The sequence below is a fragment of the Ambystoma mexicanum genome, chromosome 8 (assembly GCF_040938575.1).
Source record: "Ambystoma mexicanum isolate Mex_15411 chromosome 8, UKY_AmexF1_1, whole genome shotgun sequence".
Taxonomy (NCBI): Eukaryota; Metazoa; Chordata; class Amphibia; order Caudata; family Ambystomatidae; genus Ambystoma; species Ambystoma mexicanum.
This window is the reverse complement of record NC_090929.1, coordinates 444,136,424-444,163,136: the sequence shown is the minus strand read 5'-3', so window position 1 is coordinate 444,163,136 and position 26,713 is coordinate 444,136,424. Positions and strand designations below refer to the sequence as shown.

General features: G+C 46.2%; 1 protein-coding gene across 2 annotated transcripts in view; it reads right to left on the bottom strand.

Annotated features, from left to right (window-relative positions):
- PIK3CD (phosphatidylinositol-4,5-bisphosphate 3-kinase catalytic subunit delta) overlaps window positions 1-26,713 on the bottom strand; it is a 764,407-nt gene that overhangs the window by 50,398 nt on the left and 687,296 nt on the right. For both annotated transcript variants that reach the window (XM_069610020.1, XM_069610019.1), the window contains one exon: window positions 19,273-19,418. In XM_069610020.1, the coding sequence (XP_069466121.1) occupies window positions 19,273-19,418 (146 nt within the window). The remainder of the gene's footprint in view (window positions 1-19,272; window positions 19,419-26,713) is intronic.

Here is a 26,713-nt window from a genome sequence, read left to right as displayed (position 1 = left end):
ACAAGTGTAATAATGTAAGTACAAAAAATAGTCATATACCTTTGGTGACTGAGGTATAGCCTGTGGCCGTGGGCAGTAGACAGATTGTCTGGGTCATGGCATAAGGTCCTGACGCAGACAATCTGGCTACTGGCCATTACCGCTAGGGACGAAAAATGGTGTTAAAGTGGCTATGTCTACCTGGGACCGGCTATGTGGTAACGTTTTTCGAAGGTAGGATAGGTTTGAAAGGGAAAAAAAGTGCTTGTAGTAATATGTTCATAGGGTTTTGCAGGCTGCCATGGCAAGGGTAGAGGGTCTGTGTACGGAGCCCCGCCTTCTCTTTCCATGCTGGCCGTCTTGGAAAAGGATTTTCCTTCCTACAGCGGGACGCCGCAGGCGTCCCGCTATAGGAAGAAAAATCTGTTTTAGCACCCTGGTTTCCTGCTTTGGGAACCAGGGGGGCTAATGGCCTTTATCCCCCATTTCAGGGGCTGTAATGGACGATAATGGTCCATAGCCCTCCTTATTTATTTATAACACACCAATGCCCGCAGACATCAGGCTGTGTGGTTACAGTATTTGTTGAGGAAGATCAGGTGGAGGAAGGCAGCTTACTACTTGCTGAGAAAGGAATAACCTTTCTGAAAGCGTTGCGGTCAGTGGATTTGGTGTGGCGGCGCATGGAGGTGGTCCCGTAGGAGTACTGTCCAGGTATTCTGCGACTGAGTACAAAATTGCAAGCAGTGCATTTCACTTTGGTAGCTTTAACCTTTGGTGCACTCCCAACAGTAGCAACGAACTGGCACACCCATGATTCGATCTTGGTGCTAGAAGTAGGAATTCCTCTACCTCATCTTCTTGGTCCTCTTCATTGTCTTTGAAAGTACTGCGCTTTTTTTGTTGTGAAGGTCCTCCAGCTGGTGGTGGTGGTGGTGGTGGCTCTTGGGGAGGAGGGATGGCAATAACTGATGCCATTTTTAAGATAAATAGCAGTTTTGATAAAATTCTTCCGAGTATGTACTGTGTACTAGATTGCTAATCGATATTGAGTACGAAAAGATGTAGGAGGTGTGCAAGGGAAATTTTGAAGTTGAAAGTTCCTAGATCAGTAGAAAATGCAGTTCCGAACCGTCCGTGAAGGACGGATCTTATCGTGAAGTGCGGACTGGTTCTCGGACATGTCATAATGCCGCGCGCCAGCGTATGGTCATGTGGCACTCCCCGGAAGGTCCGCAATGAAGTTAGATGTTATTAAATGTCTCCGGATGCAAAACCAGTTGAAATAGTTGCAGAACGTGTATAGAAGTGCTAAAAATTATTCTAGAAGGTGGGAAATGGCAGAGTTTTAAGGTGACACTTTGTAAATTGGACACAAATATTGTTATATTTGTTAAGTATGATATTAGTAAGTTGTAGGAAAATAGCATGCACTGGTAAAAACCCATGAAATTCAGTGAAAAAACGTTGTTAAAAGGACGTTTTGGTTACAAGTAAAATCGAAAAAACCCTGAAATTCGCCAGTTATGGTAAGGTAAGCAACCATAACTCGCGCCACCACTGTTCACTGCTAAGACTAACACCCAGGACATCAAAGATGACATCCATCCCAAATATCACTGATGACATCACTGATGACATCACATGTGCATTTACTTTTCATACAAGGGGTTGTGAATGTAATGTTGGCAAAAAAGTAACAGGGATTATCAGGAGATGTGTAATAAACTACATACTTTGCAATGTAGTGTTCTAAAGAACATTCCATTGCAGTGTTCTTTCTAGTACAGGAACCTACTCAAACAGAAATGTAGGTATTGGCTGCAGCATACATCACACAGGTAACATATTTGTAATTTTCCAAAGTTATATAATAACACAGTGAATGTTTCTGTATCAGACTTTTCAGTACTTTGAAACATGTACTAAGTAGCTAATAATGCATCACTTACTACATATTTCTACTAATACACACAAAACATAAATAGACTACAATGCATACAAATATGAGGCTTATATATGGAGAGTAAAGTAAGCAAACAAGAGGCAGTATCATTAGCAACTGTGTATAATCTACATGATTGTATTCACACACAAAAATGATTGCTGTGTTTCAGGCCTGCTTCTTCCTCTATATATGTACATCATAAGATGCGATTAAATTCTAAAGAAAGTAGTGTAAGAACATGTGAGAAAAGCATTATCTATAAATGTAATACCTTTTGAAAGTTAAGTTTCTGACTGTCAGTAAATAAACCCACCTGGCCTAGATATGGCAGTGAACAAAAAAGAAGGGGCTAGACATGTGATGTCATCAGTGATGTCATCAATGATATTTGCGATGTCATCTTTGATGTCCTGGGTGTTAGTCTTAGCAGTGCATGGTGGTGACGCGAGTTATGGTTGCTTAGCTTACCATAACTGGCGAATTTCAGGGGTTTTTCAATTTTACTTGTAACCATAACATCCTTTTAACAACTTTTTTTTACTGAATTACATAGGTTTTTATTAGTGCAACTTAACCATAACGTCCCTATATATATATATATATATCTCCAAGTGGCTAAAGGATTAATGCACGAAAAGGGTCCACAATCTAGAAAAGGGAAGGAAGCAGGCAAAGAGTCTTTAGGCAATTCTGTAGTAATCACAATCCTAACTGAAAGGCAGTATTGCTCAAATGTACTTGCAATGTTAGCACACTCGGTAGTGCAGATGGGCGAAAACGGGGTCTCTTGTATGGTCTGTAGTAGCTCTGGAAGGTGGGAGAGGTGATGCAGGATAGGTTCTCACTGTGAGGGAAGAAAATGTTCCAGGAGTTGGGAATAGCTCGATAGCTCAGGCTATCTGTGGAAAGGAGAGGGGTCCTCAGGGGCCACTCATGCGTAAAAATGGATAGATGCGCTAGTGCCCACCTGTATCGGTTGCAATTACTCACCGACCCCTGGAGCACTCCGGACCAAACTTCGGCAGTCGAGTCCACTTCGGTTGCAGATTCAAATGCAGCAATTCTTCGACTCTGCGGCTTTCACCGGCGAAGTTACAGCGTTGATTCCCAAATGGGAAAGTGGCGATTTCTTCGCTCCTGGTGGATGGATCAGGCCAGTTTCACTGTAGCAGGCTTCAGGGCACAGAGGGGCAGAGCTGCAACGCACCTGCAAAGTTTGTTTCCACGGCTGGGTGACATGGTAACCGCGTGTACTCCTGTTCGGGTGCTCTCTCTTTACTCCAGACCTGGGAACGGCAAGTATATGAAATTGGGTGTGAGTGCCATGAACACAGAGCTTGCGATGTACCAAGTTTCAAGGGTCTCCTCAACATCGTGGCGGTATCAGAGCAAAAGGTCCTGCGCAAGCTGGTCATCCCACTCGCTGGCCCATGAACACTTCCAAAAAGGCTTACCTGCAGGGTTTGATGAAAGTGGCGAGAATACTTGGTCCAACTATTCCAATGGGTCGAAGTGTCTTCGCAGACCTTTGAGTTCGATCAGATGTAAGGGGGACGACAGCGGGCTCAGGGTGCCAAATCTTCCAACGGGTCACCAGCGGTTCCTAAAATCGGCTTCTTAGTTTCAGGATACTCAGATCCTACCTTCGTTCAGTGAGAACTCACGAGATCGACATGGTATGGGTGTTTGGAGGCTTCTCTTATCCAGAATCTCCATCGCGCCAAATCGAAGAGGACCCAATGGAAGATCTGCTCACATACAGGCACACCATACGTGGACCAATCATGGACCACAGTGATCCCAGGCATTCACAGCAGACCAAACTCTCTGGCACCCAGGATGTGAATTGCAACTAGACAGTTCAGCCCACATCCTGGGAGCACACACACAAGACATGCAGAAGCCCACAAAGGCTTGGTGTTTCGTGGGAGAATGCATGCCGAAATAAGGACTGACCCGGGTCGGTTCGACCTGGGGAAGGTGAAGGGGCAAGATGTCCAAATGACAGGACAAAGAACCTTGTGGTATGGCCATTTTGGAGGCAGGCCACCAATTTGTGCCAAACGTGGTAAACACGGTTTACCTGGCAGGAAAGGGTTAAACATATGTGAAAAAATACGCTGCCACCAGCCCTGTCCAAGGCACATCTGCCCTTCTCCTAAAAAATCATTTGAGTGTGTCTAGGGCCTTTAGAAATGGCAGGAAGACCCAAGTGCACTATACTGTAAGGTACATTGTGCACTTGCAACATGTTGCAGAAAAGTAACATTGACAAGGACTAAGAGAAACAAAGTCTCCCTGTACTGACTGTCTTTAAGGGCATGTCAGTTTCCCCATAATAAAGTGAGGGAAAAGCCCAGGGGAGTGCAGCTGAAGGCTGTGCTCCACTGGCAAAGTCAGACTAAGGTGTTAAACAGCAGGAAAAACTTGGGGGTTACACAACTGGAGGGAAAACATCACATACATGGGAATCTTTCCTAACACTGCACCTTCGGGAGAGCTGACCCTGACTAGCCAGTCATCCAGATATGGGTATAAGTGATGGCCCTCCAGGCAGAGGAGACCAGCCACTGCATTCATCAGTTTTGTGAACACGCGAGAGGCCAAATTGAGGAAGAAGGGTAGCACCTTGTACTGGAAGTGGTACGACAATCATGAACCACAGAAACCTCCAATGCGGCTTGTAAATGGGGACATGAAGGTACGCATCTTTTAGTTCTAGAGAACACATCCATTCCCCTGCGCACAGTGATTCTGCTATGTGCGCGGGAGTAATCATCTTGAAGCGTTCACGCAGTAAAGACAAGTTCAGAAATGACAGGTCCAGCAGTACACAAGCTAGCCTGATTGTTCCTGGGTACCCAAAAAATCCTGGATTAGAAACCAGAGCCCCTTTTTGACTGAGGAACCGGTTCCACCGCCTGCATCTCCAGAAGAGAAAGAATCTCCTGTAAAAGAGCCAGGGACATAGAGGAGGAGAAGATGGTAGAGGAAAAGAAAGAGGAAGACAAACGGTGGAGACTATAGAAATTATCAAAGGACTCATGAAATAACGCTTCCAGCTGTCCTGGAAGAGAGCCACCGGGGCCCCTGCTGGGGAGCTGTTTCCCTGACCATGACATCGCTGCTTCTTGGCATCGGAGGCGGGGGCAGAGGAGGGGGGAAAAACAATGCAAAGTCCTCTGCTACTTCCTCCTGTCGGGCCTCCTCATACCACGGTCCCGAAACCCCTTGAAGCTGTTGAAAGCGTGGGGTTTGAATTCGGTCCTGCCCTAAAACGCAGAGAAGGACTTCTGCCCTGGATTTGTTAAGATGGCCAAGGACTTGGCGGTTTGAATGGAGGTTTTCCTCTTTGTCAACTTGTCATCGGGTGACGAATAAAAGAGCTCCACGCCCTCGAAGGGAAGATCTAGGATCCACTGTTGCACATCAGACGAACATTTATTGGCATGCATCCAAGCAGTCCTCATCCCGAATCTCAGGCATAGCCCTCTGCTGGCTGTATCAATGTGGGAGAACGAAGACTCCATGAGGTCCTGCGTCACGGCCCGGGCATCTGCCAGACCGGCCTTGAAGGAAGCTTGCTTCTGCAGAGGAGGGAGGTCAGGCAGAAACTCCCCGACTTCCCGCCACAGCTTCTGGTTAGCCACAGCTAAAAGGGTGTCAGCATCGGCCTGCCGCAGATGCAGCCCTGATATGGCATAGCAACATTTGCCCAAAGACTCAAGGACTTCATCTTCCTTGGATAGACAATTGGAAGTAGCCCCCGAGGAGGAAGACAAAGATGATGGTTTAGAATAGAGAGAGGCCGCAGCCACCACTGAAGAATGCGGCTGAGGATGGGAGGCCAGGAGGAGTAGCTAATCAACCATCAGCCTGAATCTGCTGTCCAACTTCTTGTTCATTTGAGCATTGGCCTTTGGCTTCTCCCAGATCTTTCTCGCCACCCGCAGGACAGGTTTCTGGAGAGTGATGCCAGAACGGATCGTGGTGCGCTTACCCAAATCCTCTGCTAGTACTCCAGACAAATGGGGCAGAGGGAACTCCAAGAACTCTACAAGGCCCTGAAGGCGGTCATAAAAGGCCTTAACAGATGCCAAGGGTACATCGTCCTGGGCATCAGTCGCCATCGTCCTCCCCCGCCCACTTTTTTAAAGACAGAGACGAGTCCGGGCCCTGGGACACAGGTGCCGGCGGGGTCCCTCCCTAGCTCCAAAGCCAAAGACAGGTCCAACGGCTGTTGAGGGTGGGGAGTTGGTGGTACAGAAGGCGGCGGAGGGGTCTGAACAACCGGTAAGGCCTGGACGAGGGGTGGGACAGGCACTGGCAGCGCTGGAGGAATGGGCGGAGGGCCCAGAGGAGGAAGCAGGGGAGGCACCACCTGCGGGATCACCTCATTCACGATGTCCTTGAGGAGCCCCATCATCTGTGGGGAACACATGAGGAAGAGGAAGTGCTCAAAGAAGTGGTCCTCGCTAGGTCCCTAGGGGGGCGGCTCTCTGAAGCGCTGGGTCTCTGATCCTGATGAAAGTGCATAGGCATGTGAGGAGTGTATCTATAAGGCTGTGATGGGTAGATGTACCCCTGAGGAGACCAGACATCTGTACCATACAGTCCGCCGCTGCTTCCAGAGGGAAGGGGACTGGAACCTTCTTGCAAGGCCCATTCAATGGACGAGAGCACAGGCGGGACCTGAGTTGAATCCAAGTTGGCTGCTGGCCTAGCAGGATCTGCCACGTGCCTATCTGCCATTTTGGGGCCTTGCACCCTGTCCTTGGAGGGAGGGATTGAAGGCCCAAGCCATGTGCAGGCTCAAACATGGGAAGACACGCCTGGGTACTGAATCAGAAACAGAAGCGTCAACCTCAGATCACTCTAGAATGCGCTGAATCCCCAGCCGGCTGCCCGTTAGTTTAATCGCCCTGACTCACAACCTTGGTGCGAGCTCCGGTAGGTTGCGAGCCCACAGCACCTCTGCTGGTAGTGGTGCCAGATCGTGCCGAGGACAAACTCTTGTTGGTAAAACCAGATAATCCTTTACCCCTTGTGGTCGGACAGCCTAGTTGGGGCCCCTGAGCCCCTCAGCTTGGGAGGCGGTTGCCTTGACGGCCTCTGATCTGGCCTTGGATCTGCCCACAGAACGCCCGGAAGAGCCCCCAGGCCTCTCAGCTTGGGAATCGGCGGTAGCCTCGGGCCTCCTATAGCCCGAATTCCAAGGAACCCTTGCCCGTGGGAACCCCTGGGAAGGAGTCTCCGCGCTGAACAGCTATACTAAACAAAGGGCCTACCTTGTCCTGACGGGAGGTCCTGGAGACCACGTTTTTAAAGGTGCGCTGGAGGAGTAGTGTGGAAGATCTCCCTCCAACACGACAACCGATTTTTCAATGCCCGGTGACCGAGCACTGCAAGTCGCACACGCGTCCCAGCGATGGTCGGGCCAACAGGCACTCAAGAGTGTAGGAGGGTCTGAAGCCGGAAACTAGCAGTCGGAGCTCGCACATCTCATGAATCCTCCTGCAGCCGACATGCGACGGGGGAGGCAAGGCACCAAAGGGAGGTGAAGAAGATTGAAAAACCAAACAACGGGGAGCAAGAGGAAAGTTAAAAAGTCTTTGCGCCTATCTGCCAGGTCCAACAACGTTCATGTAGAAAAAGGGACTTGGGTGAGGCGTTGGAGGGCAGAGCCTCAGGGGCATTTCCATGGCCGGGCCACTAACCCGTGCGCTATTCAATTTAAAGGGGAAGCTCAATTTTTCGCTGCCAAAGGTTTCCGGTACTGTCCTGATGTTGGGGAACGACCACAAGGATGGAGGAAGGGATGGAACGTATGAGTATACATTCACCCTTAGGCGAAGAGAGGTATGTAAATAATTCAAAATCAGTGAAATACAGGTAAGTAGTCAGATGCATAAAACACAGTAGAAACACTTTAGAGCAACACTACAATAATTCCCTAGGACTGAGTAAGTCCAGCCCTAAGAGAATTTGAGGCCTAGTGCCCTAAAGTCATCAGTTCAAAAGTTATACTTTTTAGGTCGGTTTACTATGTGATTGGACAATGCCAGCGGTTACAACTCAGAGTTCCAAAAGGTTCAAGAAAATGTAGGTAACTAACTTTCTCAATCCCACTACACTACGATAGACCAAGACGGGTATTCTTGACCAAACCACTACCGATCTAGGTCAGGAAAGAGATGTGGGCAGGACTTTGCCAATGTAACCCTATGGAGGATTGGGGGAAAAGAAGGTGAGGTAACATATCCCCTTTATTCCAATTCCTCCAGAGACCACTGCAGAGGTTCAGGATTCCGTTCGGGACACCCCATCTGTGCTTGGTTTGTTCGAGGGAGTTCCAGGGATCATGGATGCATGGGTCAGTTTCAGACGCAGGATTTATAGGTTTCCGTCTGTCGCAGTGTTTGATATCAGTTACGGCTCTTTCAAGCTAAACACCATTGGGACGAAATGAAGACTTCTTCAGATTAAGCGACCACAGAACACCTCTAGGGAGCAAAGTCGAATTGCAAAGGGAGTCCCATGAGCATGCAGCAACAGATTGTCTATGGGCAAACAAAGGAGCAGGCCTCCATGGGGATTATAAGACTGAAAATGCAGGAGCAGGATACTTGTAGCACAAGTTGAAGATCCTCAAAGTTCCAGGATGCACTCAGACTAGTGACTGCTGAAGCGATATAGCCAAGGAGAAAGCTGGTCTGTCCACTGGTTCATCCAGGAACACTTCAGAAGGCACGAATCCTTGAGCAACGGTGGAGACTGGCTTGTCCCACCGGTCATGTGGTTGACAAAGGTCTTCTTGAGATCAGGCAAAGTAAGGCTTCACTGGAGTCGATTCTGGTCAGCTGCAAAGGTAGTTTTCGTGTCGTCAGCTGGCCACACTTCTTCATAGGGGTCTTGGCTCCAACAATGGCCTTTTGGAATGGGGTGCAGGAGGAGTCCTTATCTAAGATTTCGACTGGCAGCGGCCATCTAATAATAAATGGCCACTGGCCACACAATCTGCCCAGCCACAGCCATTCAGGCACCTGAATGTGGACTAGGGCCAGAAAGTCCCAGTCCCCACATCCGGCCAAACACACAGACCGTACCTTTGCCTGGGAAAGCAGCAGCGGCCAAAATTGGGGTCTCCAGGTGCACACCTATTTTCTGCAACTCAAAATCTACCAATTCTCTCAATATAAAATGCGAACTTAGGGTGCAGGGGAGGAAAACAGGCTTTGACACAAAGTCTGATAATTAACAAGAAAACAAAGTGTCTACTCTATAGACACTCCCGTCCCCTGCACACCATTAACAGTGAATTAATCAGTCAAGATACGTTTTCAGATTTACTCAAAAAAATAAATATATTTACTGTTTTCAAAATGCAGTTATTTCCAATATGAATTTCAACAATATGCATATAGTATTTCATTAACAAAGGAGGTTTAAAAAACACTACAATAGTACATTAATCAGACATAGAGGATAACTTGACTCTCCTATAGTTCATCAGTTCGAAACAATAAATCAATGAATAAAGTCCCAGAAACACTGTTGATAGCTCTACGTGTTTCGGGGCGAGACCCCCTTCTTCAGGAGCAACACAATCTGTTAAAATCCATGAGAAAGGCCTATAAATTCACATGAAATGTCAATGTTCATTATTCATTACATTTTCAAAACATTTTTAGCATATTAAATGTACTGAACATTTTTGCCAGCCTTTCATTCTACCATGAACTCTCCAATAACCGTGGACCCTCCCTAAAATGCATTCCACCTATTCCATCTTCTCCAGGAAAGGTGTGAGGCTGGAAATGCATCAGAGGGACAGGGCCTCTGAATCCTTGTCCTTTATTGCTTCTTATCATGTGTTCGGTCTCGTTTTCCGCACAGGAGTTCATGTGGGACTCCTGGCGGTGGAGCTCTTCCTGTATCTGGTTTGGTGAACAGACCCTTGGGATACCCTTATGGCACCCATGGGTGGGAGTACTACCGTGTACTCCTAGTGTATGTTTCTGGGTACCTGTGTGTGGCCCAAAGAGCAGGATACGGGCTGGTGGCAGCTCCGTACTGAATTGACAGGTGCCCTGAGCGTCCTTCATTTTGGGATGCTCAGGCAATGTTATTGGAATCAGTGGATTCCTGATAGGAAACAAGATGGCCCCTGTGGCCTCTTGCTTTCTATTGCATGTTACCTTACTTTTCCCAAAATCCCGGAGAGCCCGGACTCTGTCCATTCCCCCTGACTGGCTGTTGGGTGGAAGTTCCATATATGGTAGTGTGGGGGAAGTCCAAGCCAGACTGGCTGGAGCCTTCCCAATGACTGTATGTTGTGGGTGGGACCTGGGTGAATGGAGTGTGTGACGAATACGCATTCTGTGTTATGGGTGTCTAGTGTCTGGAGTATGACACAATGACTGAGACAGCCCTGCCCGAAACTGGTATGAATGCAGTGTGTAGTGCTGAATAGCAGAGTGCTTGTCCGAATCCACATTCTGTGTTGTGAGTGTCTGGATGGAGAAGAATGGCCTGGATGCATGATGCGCCAGATTGGCTGCCTGACTGCCCTTCTGAGTGATTGGTTTCCTGAGTGTGACCCAGCAGAATGAATGGGAGATCAACAGTATATCTGGGGGCCTCTCACTGCTAGAAATCGTTCTGAAGCTAAAGTTGAAACTGATGCTTAACTTTGAAACCCACTGGAAGAAGAAAAACTGCTTCTGCTGTCCCTGGCTAATCTGAAAGCTGCTGTGCCTTCAAGGAACTGATCCAAGAGAGGACCTGGCTAGGAGACCTCTCCCCGAGCTACGAGGGACCATCGTGCACCAGCTGATCTTTGCCAAAGCTCCCTGGTAGACAGACCTACACAAGGCTGACGACCGGAGACTGGGACCGCCACAGAATCACGAAGAGAAGCACCGGACGTTCCGTCCACCATCGCCGATGATCGCCGTTGCAGGCTCCCGTTGCCTAAGAACATTTGATCCAAGGACTCCCTTGTTCATCCTCATCGACCGCTTTTGTCCTGTCGGAGAAAGTCAAGGCCACCGACGACCAAGGAGAATCCGCTGATGGGTTTCCCACCACCCGAAGACCACAGACGCTGGACGATTTGACGCCCTTGCTGGGCCAAAGTTCTTCATTAACTATGCGGAAACTTAATTGTTGAGGTGCACCGCACGCCTCATCTGTGCAGGACGTTTGACTGATCGCCAACGAGAACCACAAGGACCGAAGTTGCTGCCTCAATGACAACGTTCACCTTTTCTTCCTCGCCGGAAGTTCGACGACCCATGGCTCCTGCCTTAAAGGGATTACAATCAAGAAGGGCTCGGTGATTCCCCGACGAAGAACTCTACAACACCAGGTACATTGCGGTTGCAGAACTATTAGAAAAACCCAAGACAATATTAAGTCTAACTGGACTGGGCATGTCAAATACGCTTTCTTTACAGGTTGCCCAAGTGAGGGGGATCCTCACACAGAACTGTCTCTTAAACGTGGGATAGACTGTTCTGCCATTGCTTGATTTAGCCTTGCCTTCTTTCGCTGTCTATCGTTGATTCATCTTGCCATCTGATTCGTATGTCATTTGAACTGTTAGCAGTTGATGCATTTCAAGGGAATCGATAGTGAAGAGTGGTACCATGTAGACTTGTATATATTTGCAATTATAGTATTACCAGAGTACAAAATGGGTTATTGCGAACCTTATTTATATAAGGAGCTGTGTTTTCACTATCAAAGTGTGTGAGTACTTGGGAACTACACTGTACTTAAGAACCAGTCTGCATCACCTCCTGAGAGCTGAAGCCTTTGATTGCTCGACTTCGCTACCGCATAGAGAATCTTGGCTGGGGTCCTCTGTGCTTCTCCTCTGCCATATAGAGAGCAGGAGTACAGATACCCCCCTCCAGTCTTTACAAAAGGTCACTCCATTTATGGCGATTCCTGACCTGAGAAGGCAGTGTGATGAAATGGATGATGTCATCACTCCTTTCCCAGAGGTAAAGTCTCTCCATATGGCCAGGGGATGGCAGCCGCTACCCGATTCTGAACCTGGGGGCGGCTATATGAGGGAGGACTACATGGGGGGAGGTGACACTCAAGGGATAACATGGCATCATCAGACGAAAGCACATTCCCCCTTTTCCTTTTAGGGATGTTCCTTCTATACCTTAAGCTTTGTATGGCTTATTGTAAAAGCTCCCTCCCACTCCATACCCAGATCTACTAATAATTTCTTCCAGTATCATGTCAAAAGAAAACCCAGAAAGGATCAACCTTTTCATACATATGAGAATACTGAGACGAGGAGGCTGAAGGGAGCAATGAAGATCCATGAGACTAAAGTGCAGAACTCACTCTAGTGTTCACAAGCATATGAAATGTGTCGGGACATTTACAAAGTGGAACTTGAATGGAGGGAAAGAGAGCTACCTGGGGAAGCGGTGTTCGCGCTTCGCTGATCAAGGGGACTGCCAAGCTGCTGGAAAAAAGTCTGTGGAGCCAACAGGCTCTAGGGGAAGGCAGAAGAAGGAAGGCTGCAGGAAACTTGCCAAGCTGGGAAGGCACCAGAAGAGAAAAGCAAGTCTGGTTGGCAGCCGTGGGAAGTGGAAAGCAGCACTTCAGCCGCCCAAGCATGTAGAAAGTCTCAGCAACCAGGCAGGAGCCACGAAGGATGTGGAGACTGGCGAGTGAAGCCCACAAACTGATAGAGCATGAAACGCTGCTTCCAGTCTATTGCGAAAGAACCAAAGCACGCTACAGGAAACCGGTGAGTCCTAAGAAGGGAGATTGGGACACCAGGGCACTTCGGCAACTTTACTGGAGAAGATTAAAAGACAGTGAATGGAATGTAAAACATCATGAGACAAGATTTTGCCAAAAAGGAACTAATGGAAATGAGTACAAGAAGTATACAAATTCTACAAGTGTGTGAAAGGGAAGCAAAGCCCGAGAGAGGTCAAGGGGCGAGAAGGATAACCCCTGACCTAGTGAACTTTGTGAAACCATAACAGTTTAATACAAAGTGTTTTGCTGCTGACCAGAAACCTTAAATGAATATTTGTACCCTTGGGAATCTTAAAACTCAAATAGAAACCTGGGGAAGGGAGCTATCCCCTGAAATGGTGAACCTTATCCAATGGGAACTATGTGTTGGACTATATCAACTGGGAACTTTGTGTTGAAATATCTATATATTTCTTTTAAACTTCAACATTTGTGAACCTTTCAACATCACAGTTACTTAGCAACTTAGAGTTATTTTTAGAATGTGAGGGCAAGCATAGGATTTCGGATACAGGACAGTTTTGCTTTGGATATGTTGACATTGGACACATTCCTAGTTTCTTTGAATGCGGTAGGGAAATACCTCTTAGAATAGGGACAGTGAGGCATTTGCCAACCCCTTTTTCATTTGAATAAATGTTTATGACCCCAAACATGAAGTCCTCTTAAATCGGGGTCTCATTCCTGTTTCATCAAAGCAGTAAAAAGCTGAAAACATGGTAGGAAAATATCCTCTTCCACCAGCGCATCCTAGACACATTGGGCCTCATTATGAGTATGCCGGTCCAGTAACAACGGTGCCGGTAAGCTACCAGCACCGTTGTTACAGGATTGATATACTCAGAGTTCTGCGAGCGGGTGCCTAGCAATGGGGAATTACCGGGACCACCGGGGCTGTAATGCCCCGGTAATTCCCCATTGCCAGGCGCCAGAAAGAAAATTACTCTGGTGGCAGCTAACACCAGGGTCATAATGAGGCCCATTGTATTTTTAACCCAAAAATTACAAAAGAAAGGATATGGACACAAAGTTCCTTAACCGAACTTCACTTTAGGATGATGTGTGCAGTTTTAACAATACAAGAAATCTGTAAAGAGTCTCTCAGCATTGTAGTCTTATGAAGCAATCAGTTTGCCCACAAAAACGAATACAACGCAAGGGAAGTAAAGCAGAAGGATTTACTTGCCTCCAAAAAGTCAGTTCTGGCGTAAAAACAAAGCAATAAGAAAGGGTGTCTCAGATGTCTGTGGGAGGAAAGCAGCGAAAAGAAAATCTTTTCTAACACTAGCACCCATAGACTAGTAGGGGTGTCACGGTATTAGTTTTATGACGGTACAATAACCTTCTTGCCAAATGACGGTATATCATGGTTATCGCGGTATAGCAGGTGGAGTTAACTAATCTTAACAAATATTTTCTAAAAAGGTCATAAATTGTCAGATTTATCATCACAAACAAAACCAGGCACCTAGGGCCAGAATTGGGCTTTTCAACATACTTTCCACTGAAATGCCACCCCTTGCTTCCACCAAACACAAACACACGTGTGGAGAGGAGAGGCGGAGGGGAGCCCTGCTGCGACTGGCAAAGCAAAATGAATAGCTTTTCTTAAGTGGTCATTTTGGCTTTTAGCCCCCCCACTGGCTACTGGTGAAGATGAACATGTTGCTATCTTGATAACCTGCATGCCACAGATCAATGGAGTCTGATGGTAGTATACGCTTGTGCGCATACACACACACACGCACACACGCATCTCTCTTTACATTACAGCCTTCAGTTTACTTGCGGGCAAAAAGGTGTTCAGTAATCAAGGACATGTTACACTTTGGCATGGCAGCAGAGAATACCCACAGAGATGAGTACATTTCGCACTGTGACTTATTATATGTACATTCAATGATGGAACCAGGGAAATCCCCCATTGTCATATGTTTAGAAAACATTATCCATTATAAATATATAAACCCCAAACCGCCAACCCAAAGTAAACACTTTTCCTTCTTGGCACTGTATTTATTCTTCCTATTGCTAACATATTGATTTTGTGTCAGGCACGTGTGGTTTATGGAATGGCATTAAAAACTGCTCCAACTGAAACTACTTGGCAGACGGCACATCCAACAGTGCAAGACCAAGACTGTGCAGCACTTGCTTACTGCAGCCTTTCCAAATCAGATTGAAAAGCACACCTAACGGTATGAACGGTATAGCGGTATAAACAATATGACGGTTATTATTGTTCAATTAAGTGGTTCACGGTATCTTTAACGGTATACCGTAATACCGTTACATCCCTATAGACTAGGCACAGGGGAGGAGGGGTCTAATCCATCTCGGGATGGGATTCATGTTTCCGGTTGTTTATACATCCTGGACAACCCTTCAGCATTGATATGTTGAGGACCTGGCCTATGCTCAATAGTGAAGTCAAAGCCTTGAAGACACATGAACCACCTGAGCAACTTTGAATTCTCCCCTTTAGTTTGTATGGTGATGTGTGTCCCGAAGAGGTAGGGTCTCAGCTTCCAAAAGGCCAACACAATGACAAAACACTCCTTTTTCTGCTGTGGCCTAAAGCCCTGTAAACTCCATTTCCTTAAGCAGACGGCTCATAAAACATATAGGGTGTTCCCTGCCTTTGTCATCTAACAGAGAGGACTGTTCCTATTCCAGTGTCATTGGTATTGGTCTGTGCAATAAAGGTAGTAAGGTGTCCTGAGAACAGGAGCCTGGCAAAGAGAATCCTTCAAGCCCTGAAAGGCATTCTCACACCCCTCTGATCAAGTAACCGTTTTGGGCTTCTTAGGAGTGGCAAGTGCAGTTAAAGTGGCAGCTAAAACCCAGCGAGGCCTAAAAAATCACCCACCTGGATTTGGGTGGAAGGAGCCTGCCAGTCTTGCACAACCTGTACTTTATTCGGTAGAGGCTGAATCTTGCCCCACCAACCCCATGGCCAAGGTAGGTCACTGAACCTTGACCAATCTGGCATTTGGTAACCTTGATGGTCAAGCGCGACTGCAGCACAATCTCAAGGTGTTTCACATATTCATCCCAAGTAGGGCCGAGTACTGCAATATCTTGCCGATGTGCCATGCAGAAATTATCTAATCCATTCAGGACATTAAAGACCTGCAGGTGTGGAAAACTGCAGTCCTCTCCTTGGCATTTTCTGGAAGGGATATTCGTCATACCCCATAGCAAGGTAAACGTCACTGAGATACTTGGCAGCACCCAGTTTGTGGAAGGGAATGACCACAGGTCACTGACAGGATTAAGAGCTCTATAGTCCACACATAACCTCAAATCTGTTGGTACCAGAACCACTGGACTGGACCATGGACAATTCGAGAGCTCTTTCTCCCCTAAATCAAACATCTTTTCGAACTGAGACTTGATGCGTGATCTTACCTCGCCCGACATCCTAAAACTCCTACGTTTGATGAGCACACTATCCATAGAGTCCATGTCATGCCGACACCAAGGTGTGAGGCCTGGAGTAAGTGAGACCAAGGGGGCAAATTGCATTAGCCAAGTTTTCACCTCACCTTGTTATTGCAAAATCAGTTGAGGGCACAACTTGACAATCTCAATGGAGCCATCTAAGGAATGTCTTGGAACAGATCAGGGGACGGTTCAGATTCCTCTTCCTCTCCATTTTAAGCCAGAAACTGGGCTCCCATTTCACCTCTTGTGATAAAAGCCTTCAACCTATTTACGTGCAACACTTTAGGACACTGATTATGCTTTCCAAGGTCCATCAAATAGTTTACCTCACCAAGTCTCTCATCAATCTGTTACGGACCGGTCCATTTGTTCTGTAAGGCTCTAGGCAAGATCGTGTCCAAGGAGTAAAATGCACAAGAACTGTTCTGGTCATACGGTACTTGACTACTCCTCAACTTGTCATTGACCCGAGCCAGCAGTTGGGCCTCCCTCTTCCTTAGTCCTAGCACATAGCCTACTACATTACGGTAGTTGAAGTATAGGGCGTCTCCTACCCTTCCTTCACTATGGCCAAGGGTCCCCTCACACAGTGATCAGAAAGAAGATCAAAGGGGCTGAAGCCAACCCCTTTGTGTGGCACTTCTCTGTAGGCAAATAGGCATGAGAGCAGAAGGTCCCACTTCCTTATCTGGGGCTCCTCAAGCGCTCCAAACTATCTTTTGAGAGTTCTATTGAATCTCTCTAACAGGCCACTGGTCTGTGGATGGTAAGCAGATGAGAATGTATGACACCCCAAACTCCTTCCACATGGCCTGCATATAGACACACGGTGTGTGCCTCTTCCAGAAACCTTCATTAGGGAAGCCAACCCTAGTCAAGTACCCAATAACGTTCTTGCATCTGACTTGGAAGTTACTGTTTTGTGTGGGGTGGTTTCAGGATAATTGGTGGCATGATCAACACCCACCAGGATAAACCTGCTGCCAGAGAGAGAGTACCTCTCCTTAGTCCTCTTGGTCATAAGATGACCTGCGAGGGGGACTTCATGCACCAACTGCAGGAGGAGGTGTTTCACATACTGAGGGTTCACCAGCCTCAGAGTCGACTTATGTGGACCTATGGGCTTGTTTTGCAGTGACACACCTTGCCAGTAAATCCTATGTTTTCCAGGGGCTCATCCTCCAACTGGCAACATGCCAGTCTTCTTAGGCCTTCCAGAGATGGACACTCTCTCTGGCCCTGGCTGAATTCTTCTTTAGAGTGTCCCCTTTCTGCAAGTAAATTCTGCAGTTCTGCGTGATCATGGGATTAAATACCTCGGGCAACACCTCTTCCTCATAAGGTTAAGGTGTTTTGTCAAATATCTGAGCCTCAGTCGAAGGTACTTTAGGAGAACTCTTCTTCCACTTTTAGGAACCGTTGACTTCTTAGCGTTTCGTTTCCCAATTAGGCATAGGATTCCCCTTAGGTTGCCCACAATACCTACACTTTAAGAGGTGTTTTAGCTTCCCTTTCACGTCAGGTGTATTAGTCCCCCATTAAAGTCAGTGATTATTGTGTCCTCAACAGAGGGTCGTACAAAAACTTCCTTAACAGCTGTCAATCCCCAATGGACTATGTACCATAATATACACAACTGCTTTCATAGCGAAATGGTGGCCTTACCCCAAGGGATTCTTTCTTACCATAAGTGTAAAAATGGAACTAATTGCCAATCAGATTATTTTCAGCAGAACCACAGAGCTCAAGACCCTGCCCATAGTCCAAATCGGGCAAGTCAAGAAAGTAACGGTTGGCAAGAAAACTGTCCCAAGAAACTGAAGGCAAAGAAACTTAAAATGTAAGATTGTTTGGTAGATATGTACGATCTGGAGTTAATCGAAATATTCTATCTCAAAGGCAATGGTGAATCAACCAGAGAAATGTGGGATATTTTTATTGCAATGCAAGACTAATTATTCCTCTGAGCAGATGTAACCACTGTAGTACATTTCCCAAGACCCACTCTAAACAATATGTTGTGTTCTAATGTGCTGTCTTTCCTGGCTAGTAAGAGAGGACTTTTTTAGAACCTCTTTCCCTGTCAATTAGGATGACTGTTTTTCTGTTAACTCGCTCTTGGTTTCTTCCCTGTCGATTCCGAATATGATTTCTGCTCTCTATTACTTGAGATGTGGCTTATGTTATTTTTGAAGAGAGCCTAGAGAGTACAGCTAAAGGTCCTTTTACCATAGCACAACAACCTAGTGAAGCCGCATTCAGAAATTTGGCTTTGATTTTGGAAGCTTTGCAGGAAAAAGCATATTAGTGATCTTAAAATTGGAAAGAAATGAAGTGGCAATTTCACCAGTGGGCTACTTTTATAAGAGAATGTGGGGAGAGGGAAGCATTAATATGAATATCCTTTATGCATATACAACTAATAGGTAATATCGGGAGCCAGAACAAAGGGGTTTAATCACAGAAATGGGAAAAACGTTTATATGCAGGATGGTTTGGGTGAGAGGGAAAGGGTTTTTACCAAGGAGACACTGGTGGTAGGTTTTTGCTAGAAATATTGTAAATGTTTACTTAATGATTGTTCTATTCAACCTAAGAGCAGGGGTTAAAGCTTGGCGTTTTTCTTTGCAACAAGATTGAAAAATGTGAATTTTATTCAGATCACCTAATACAACAAAGAAATCATTTCCAGGGTATAGAAATTCCAACAAGATAATTCTGCATGGATCAGGTGCTTTCCTATCTATAACACCTATGCAACTAAATAACATACATTCCCCCTTATCTAGTACCCACCAGCAGTTACTATCAAGGAAGATGCAGAGACCATTTCTATCTTCTAAAATCAATGGAAAACAGCTATAAGAAAATAGACCTATCTGCCAATGTGGGCTATCAAACAGGAAGTACAATAACCTCCATGCTATCCTAGGCAGAGCAGGTAACAGATCCACTGAACAGGGAACAGAGCACAGCTCAGAGAATGTTCCAAGTCATTATCAAGGACCAGAGATCCTTGTGGAAATGGTGGAAAGCATTGTCCTGGAACACACAGATTTTGACCATATAAGCCTTAGTCCTCTCACTCATTCGAACCTTACCTTTCAAACTTCTCGATGTTATCACTTTTCCCCTGTTGAATGACGTGGACAAAATCATAAGTTAAGATGAAGGGTACACGCTCTCGATTGATTCCAAATTTGGTTTTAAAATGTCCCAAGAAATGTCCAAAGTCGATGTGAAAAAGCTGTAGATGAGAGAAAGTAAATAAACACACAATTATTACATTCCAAAGAATGCAACTGGCTGATCTGGGAAGTTTAAGAACTTTGCATTTAGTTCGAAAACTGAGTCTTTCCAAGTTGAACATAACCACCTCCTGGATCAAATGCAGACTAATCAGGTGTGAAAGATAGGCATCAGAGCAAGGACTTGAATCCTCGCAAGAGCAGGACCTGAATCCTGAGAGATCCAAGGTGAGGAAAGACACAAACTCACTATCTAGAACCTACTTCTGCATTTCATTGTAGATCCTTACTTGGGAACACTAATGCTTAAGGTGCAACTCTTGGGAGATGTTCATTTTCTGCATTTGCAAACGCTCATGGCCTTGGTCGTAGTTCTGTGGTTCAAAAATTAAGGATGGATTATTAATATTATCAGGGTATTCATTGAGCACCGACATAGGTTTGGAAAGCAAAGGGTACTTTAAAAGTCATAGGTGGAAGTACACAGCAAGAGAAGGAGATCAAGGGATCAATAAAAGCAGTGAGACGCCAATAACAGGGAAGAGAGAGGGAGGGAAATTTGGCAGTAAGATCTAAAAACAACCACGGGAGGAAAAAGGAGAGCCGATTGCCCTACCTCAGGTTTGGATGGGAACATAGTGTATAGACCTAGGTGTTAGGGAGGAGCCATTCGGTGAAGAGGAGGATCTTGAGTTCCTCTCTGAAATGTTAAAGCCAGGGAGCATATCAGATCTTGAAAGCTGGCCCTCAAGCCAACATTACTAGATGTAGAAAGATATTAAGCCACAGAACTTTGGGCCCAGGGCCTGAGCATTTCCAAGTGTGGAAAACTGGCATAGAGTCTCAAAACTAGAACATAGAACCCAAGAGCTCCTATGGGTGAAATAATCGACTTCTGTGAAAACCCTCAGAGTTTGAAAATGCGAGCATGCTTCACATGTGTGTGGTCTCACAGGTCGGGTGTCCTGCACACCCATCTGGGCCATCAGTTTAGAAAGGACCTCTGCAGCCTAGCTGACACACTGTGACCGAAGATATTTATCTACGTGGTCACCGATGACTGGCTGGTACCCAATTGATTCACTATTCTAGGAGATTTTGTGAATAACCTGCCAATTCATCACATCAGAGCCATTGTTGTATGAGGGACATCTGCTGATTGGATGGCACAATTCCATCATTAGAATAGCGGGTAGATTTAAGCAAACCTTCCAATTGTTTGTGGCTTTTATTCCCAACAATATTGTCAGTTTTAGATCAAATATACAACATTCAAAACTGTTTCCTCTATAGTTGGTCAACTTTGATTCACATGGTAACACTGGAGAACATAGCCAAATGTTTGCTAGACAGGTGTCACAAGCTATAGTAAAATAAATTGCAAGAGATGAGGTAATGGTCAGGGGTTTGAACTGACCGGTTTACAGAAATGCCCCTACTTAAAATTGAGCTTGAATCTGACATAAAACAGTTATTTTGGTCAAGAGGCATCACAAGCTACAAGGTAGGGCACCTCATGTTTGATCAAGCAATTTATGCTATGCAGTGATTGAAATGCTGGCCACATACATTTCTGCTCTATTTCTTTGCACATGTTAAACAGAGTAGACTTCAAATTCAAGGATATGGCTAATGGACACTCCAATTTAGCATATGGGAACAAAGCAACATTATCGTACCACTAATGAGAGTTATGGAACAGTGTATACGTAATAGAACGTTTTCAGATCTGGCACAGCCACATGCCCTTTTATGTAGTAGGCAAGGGTTTCAAATCACTCTTCTGCTAACCATCTTCCAAACACAGCCAGACTGTAAAGTACGCTTGTTTTCAAAGAAAGAAATGTAGGCAATACCAGATGTTCATCTACAAGATCATCAAGATTGGAAGTGGAAGCCAGATAGAAACTTTCCTTCCAATCTGAAACAAGATTTGCTTCAAATTTCTCTTCTGCAGACAATTAAGATATTCACAAAAGTCTTCTCCCAGATATTTAATAGGTTAAGATTGCCAGTTAAACCATGATGTAGACATGTCCATGCATGTTGACTTACTCCAGAAAATGTGCTGAAATCCTAAACATATCTCAAACAAGTGCAGATTAACATTTGGACAGTCCCTCTTTTGTAGTTAATATTTATTTACAATCAAAAATATTAAATGCAGTGGGTTTTACTCCCAGCAAGGCTATGTTCCCTCGAGGCTGTGCCATGGGTGCTGCTCAGCCTGCGATTTCTTCTCGCACAGGGAAATAAAGGAATGCACCCGACAGAGTGCTGTGGCTGCAATAAAATGTGAATCGGGACACAAACACGTGAGCAGAGGTCAGACAGAACTAATAAATGGCGGCAGCGGTAGCACCTTTAATTTCATTTAAGTAATTCAAGACTTATGTTACTTTTGACACTGCATCCATGGCCACCAAATCCAAAAGATGGTTCTGCACTTCTGTCCAATTTGTTTAAACCCACCAACTCTTTCCTTTAGCTGTTTTTACAACTTCACACTCTGATGAGTTCGAACTTCAATTGTAGACCCCGATTTTCATGACAAATTCATTAAAACAAAAAAGTGAAACCAGAGCAAAGAAAACTCAGTAGTTGTTGCTTTGGGAAGGAAAAGGAAGTGGACTAAAATCTATTTTATGGGCATCCGCCATCATTAAAGGCCTACAGCAGGCCTTCTCTTTTCTTAACGAAATTTGTAGAGCGCAACATAAGCCTGAAGGCAACTTGGTGTTAACGAGAAGGAAGGAGTCCAGTTCACAGAATTAAAACATTAAGTGCACGGCGAAACAGAATGTGAGACTCAGTGCTGCGCAAAGGGAGGGGAGGCTGGTTCCAGGCCTTTGCCGCAGCCACAGAAAAAGCGTGCCCGCCCGTACGTACGTACGTACGTACGTACGTACGTACGTACGTACGAGCAAGCCTGAACCTCGAAGATTGTAGAGTCCTGAGATCCTGAGAACTGACAAGCCTAGAGGTTGTATACAGAACAAGTTTGTTCTGAAGAAACTCAGCACCCAATCCATATGCACAATACACAGTGCCTTGAACCCGATACGTTGCTTGGCAGGGAGCCTACAGAATTACCATAGCAGCAGGGTCATATGGACTCATGGTGTCCCACATCAGCTGTGTGGACCCAACCTGTTCGATTATATTGACTGCTTTATGGAACTTGTCTTTCTGCATTTCTTACACAAATGGAGGACTAAAGTACAGAGTCCCGATTGCAAAGCAGAACCATTCATGATCGACTAAACGGGCAAGTAACTTTCAATGTGCAAATATGTTAACACACGTTTTGATAGCTCAGATTCCTGAGCAGGCACTATGTATATGCATCGATTCATCCATTTGCACATAATTGCTACCAAACAGGGTAGCACATTATGGGCCCGATTCATGGAATCCAGCGCATAAAAGGCACAAACGCAGCGCGCCGTGAAGGAGTGTGCGCCATGTGTGCGCCAGCCGTGGCACAAAAACAATTGTGCAGCACGCGTATTCATGGATTTCCCGAGTCCTCACTAGCTGTGGCACAAGGAACATCAAGCAGTACCAGTAACGCCCCCAACATGCCCCCACGCGGAGTAAAAAGCTAGTGAAATGCCTAACACGGTGCAAGCCCCTGCGCCATCTCTGGTCCAGCATACAACCCCCCCCCCCCAGCCAAATTGCGTGAAAACTGTGGGGACGGGGTACACGCTGAGTTCCCAAGCCATTTGGCTGGGGTGCGGACGGGGTAGGTGCTGAGTTTCCATGTGATTTGGCTGGGGTGCGGACAGGGTATGCACTGAGTTCCAACGAGATTTGGCTGGGGTGCGGACGGGGTATGTGCCGAGTTCCCACGCAATTTGGCTGGGGTGCGGACGGGGTACACGCTGGGGTACAGGCTGCGTTCCCAGGCGATTTTTGGGTGGGGTATGGACAGGGTACGCACAGAGTTCCTACGCGATTTGGCTGGGGTGCGGACGGGGTACGTGCTGAGTTCCAACGAGATTTGTCTGGGGTGCGGACGGGGTATGCGCCGAGTTCTCACGTGATTTGGCTGGGGTACGGACAGGGTATGTGCTGAGTTCCCACACGATTTGGCTGGGGTGCGAACAGGGTACGCGCTGAGTTCCCACACGATTTGGCTGGGGTGCAGACGGGCTATGCACCGAGTTGCCACGCGATTTGGCTGGGCTGCGGACAGGGTACGCGCAGAGTTCCCACGCGATTTGGCTGGGGTGCAGACGGGGTGCGCGCTGAGTTCCCACACGATTTGGCTGGGGTGTAGACGGGGTGCGCGCTGAGTTCCCACACGATTTGGCTGGGGTGCGGACGGGGTGTGCGCTGAGTTTCCACGCGATTACCCCGGACGAACCCCAACCAAATTACGTGGAAACTCCTGTGCATACTGTTAGGGAGAATTCTCATTTATGGCTAATTTCCCTCACCTAGTGAGTCCCCCAGCAGCTTTGCTGGACTTCTGGAGTTTATTTTCTTCCACTTGGTAAGAGTGTGAACTTTTCCCCCACTCTTACCCATGTTTTGCCATGTGTATTTCTCTGTTTTTATGATTGTGGACTCTGAAGTACACCAATTCAGTAGCCCCCTTCTTTTTGTGCGTCACCCAGCACCTTTGGTGCCGTGGCACAGGGTTGTCTTTGAGATTTCCCCCGACTCCATTTCTGAGGCTGACTACAGTCCCCCAGAAAAGGGTAAAGTTGCCATTAACTTTACTTAGTCAATCTACCACAGATCCAGTACACCCCATCTTCCATGGAGTACTGGAAAGGGTTAATTCGTATCCCTTTTTATCTGTACCTCCTAGAGCATTGTTTCACTTAACATTTAGACTTGGCTGGTGGCAGTGATATCTACCCTAATTTTCCTACCGCGATTATACTAGATAAACGTGGTAGTGTTCTTGGCTATTATATTAGCCTCGAACATAAACCCGCTTGACCAAATCGTCTTTCTTTTGGCTCCGGTTGGGTTTATTCACCATTTCTTTTTGTGAAAGTCCTTCTTGTGTTTTACTTTGCGCGGCAAACTAGGTTTGCCTTCTTTGTTCACCGTCTTTTGGCGAGCTTCTGCTCAGAAGCCCTCCACCAGGCGCCTGGGTGTCTAGGTGGGCTTAATTTGAGGGAGGGGTGTAGTCACCCCCTGCACAGGGTATCCTAGGAAACCCAAGTCGCACTTTTCCAGGATTGGCTGAGGTAGTTTTCCGGGCTGGACAACCCCCCTGCTGAGTGATTGACAGCCAGGCTGTGTGAATGGGGTTTTCTGAATAAAAGGCAGGTCTCTTGGGCTAGAAGTCAGAGTCGCCACTGGAACTACAAGGAACCGAAGAGAAGCGGAGAGAACGACGGCTGCTGCAACTATCCCGTCCCGGTGAAGCCCTGCTGCAGTCCTGAGCGATCTACCCTTCAACGACTAAGAGAAGATCCAGTACGGAGTCTTCTTCCCTTGAGCCTGGTGGGGATAACAAGCTCCTCTTCCACAGCCAGAGGATCCTCTTCCTTGGTCGAAATCGCTGCACACGGCTGTAGTGGTCCGGATAGCCATTTGAAGAGCCTCTGCTGTTTTTAAGGCGCGCACCTTTTATTTGTTGTCACTGCTGCTGGCTTCATCCCTGTGTGGTGCACCCCTTCAGACATCCTCCTTCACAACGAAGTTCCAGGAATCGTGGGTCTGCGGGAAACCAACAGGAACAACTGCCAGGGCACCAACTGCGCCACTGGAATTAGGTACTGTGTTCTGCTTGAGGGGTGAATCCCTTTTCTTCATTTCCAAGGCTTTCCCATGTCTTCCCTCCTTCTTATAACTTTTGCTTCCGAACATTGACAATATCGAAGTACTCTTGGCTATGTTGAATCGTGAACTATCTGACTGTGATCTTCGGCAACAGGCCCCCGGTGTCACTTGATCCTGGCTCCGGTCCTTTGACTTTTGAACTCTTGTCTCTGAGTGTTTCTCGATTCTGTCTGCCTAACCAAAATATTGCCTGTGATATCTGCCTCCAACTCCCCCTGGGTATCTCAGGTGCTAAGTGTGTTTTTGCCCCGGTAGCATTTCATGTCACGGATACGCGTTTATTTAGTAGACCGAACTGTCAAAAAGTGATTTCAATCGTATTCACGTTAACGTGTTTTGTTCATAACACCAGTTCATTCAAACATGGGGTACTTACCTTGAGACATACTGTACAAAGTGAATTGGTTAGTTGTAGTATATTTGACGTGCGGTTTGTGTTTAAGTTTAATAGAAGTGTTGTGTTTATAACGAATGGTTTAAATATAAATGTACTTATATTTTTCTACCTGAAACCTTGAGTCAGTGTTTGCTTGAGTCACAGTAATTGTGGTCCCTTTGTGTAATCTCTGCTACTGCTCATATACTCTTGAGATAAGCCTGGCTGCTCCGCCACTGCTACCACTCAAGTAGTACAGGCTTGTACCAAAGGTAAAAACTTGTATTGCCACCGGTGGTCTTAATTGTGTGTAGTGGTCCCTAAGGGCACTGCACAGGATTCTGCCTAACACTTGTGTACAGCGGTGAGGATTTGGAAGTAGAGTGATTACACTTAGAGTGCTACTGTTGCTTAGGTTCAACTAACCACAAGACTAACACCACTAATTCTATGTAACTAAAAGAATCATGTCAAATATGGAAAGCAACACTGAAGAGAGTCTTTTACTCTATATTGCTGAGGTTCTGAGAACCATGTGTAGGGATAAGAATCTCTCTGGTAAAGGAAAGAAATCTGAACTGGTTGCAAAGTTAATGGGAAAAAGTCTGGAGAGTGGGTCAGAAGGACCTACCACTCCAGCAAATGTGGATTTTGATGTTTCTGATTCTGAGAGTGTTACTTTAGAAGAAGTAGAGTCCTTGTTAGGAAACCCTACAACTCCTTTGCCTGCTCAGAAAGCACAACCTCTGTCCACAGGGACCCCCACAGGTCCCTACACTTACTCCTGAGTTTATTGCACTTGAGAAAATTAGACTTGAATTGGAAGTGAAACCTATTGATGCACAGACTGCCATGAAACATCAAGAGTTAAGGCTCAGAGAAATGGAGCTGAACCATGAACTAGAAATGAAGAAACTGTCTCTAGAAAATGCTTCTCTCCCAGAGTTTTTTAGGTCTTCCAGCCCTAATAGACCCCGTATGCCAAAGGAGATGATTGGTATGTATGAGACTAAACTTGATGTTTTGGATTGGTTAGCAATGTTTGAGTACAATCATGGGATTCAAGGTATCTCAGGGAATCAGTTGATTCCTTGGCTTTTCTCTAGGCTC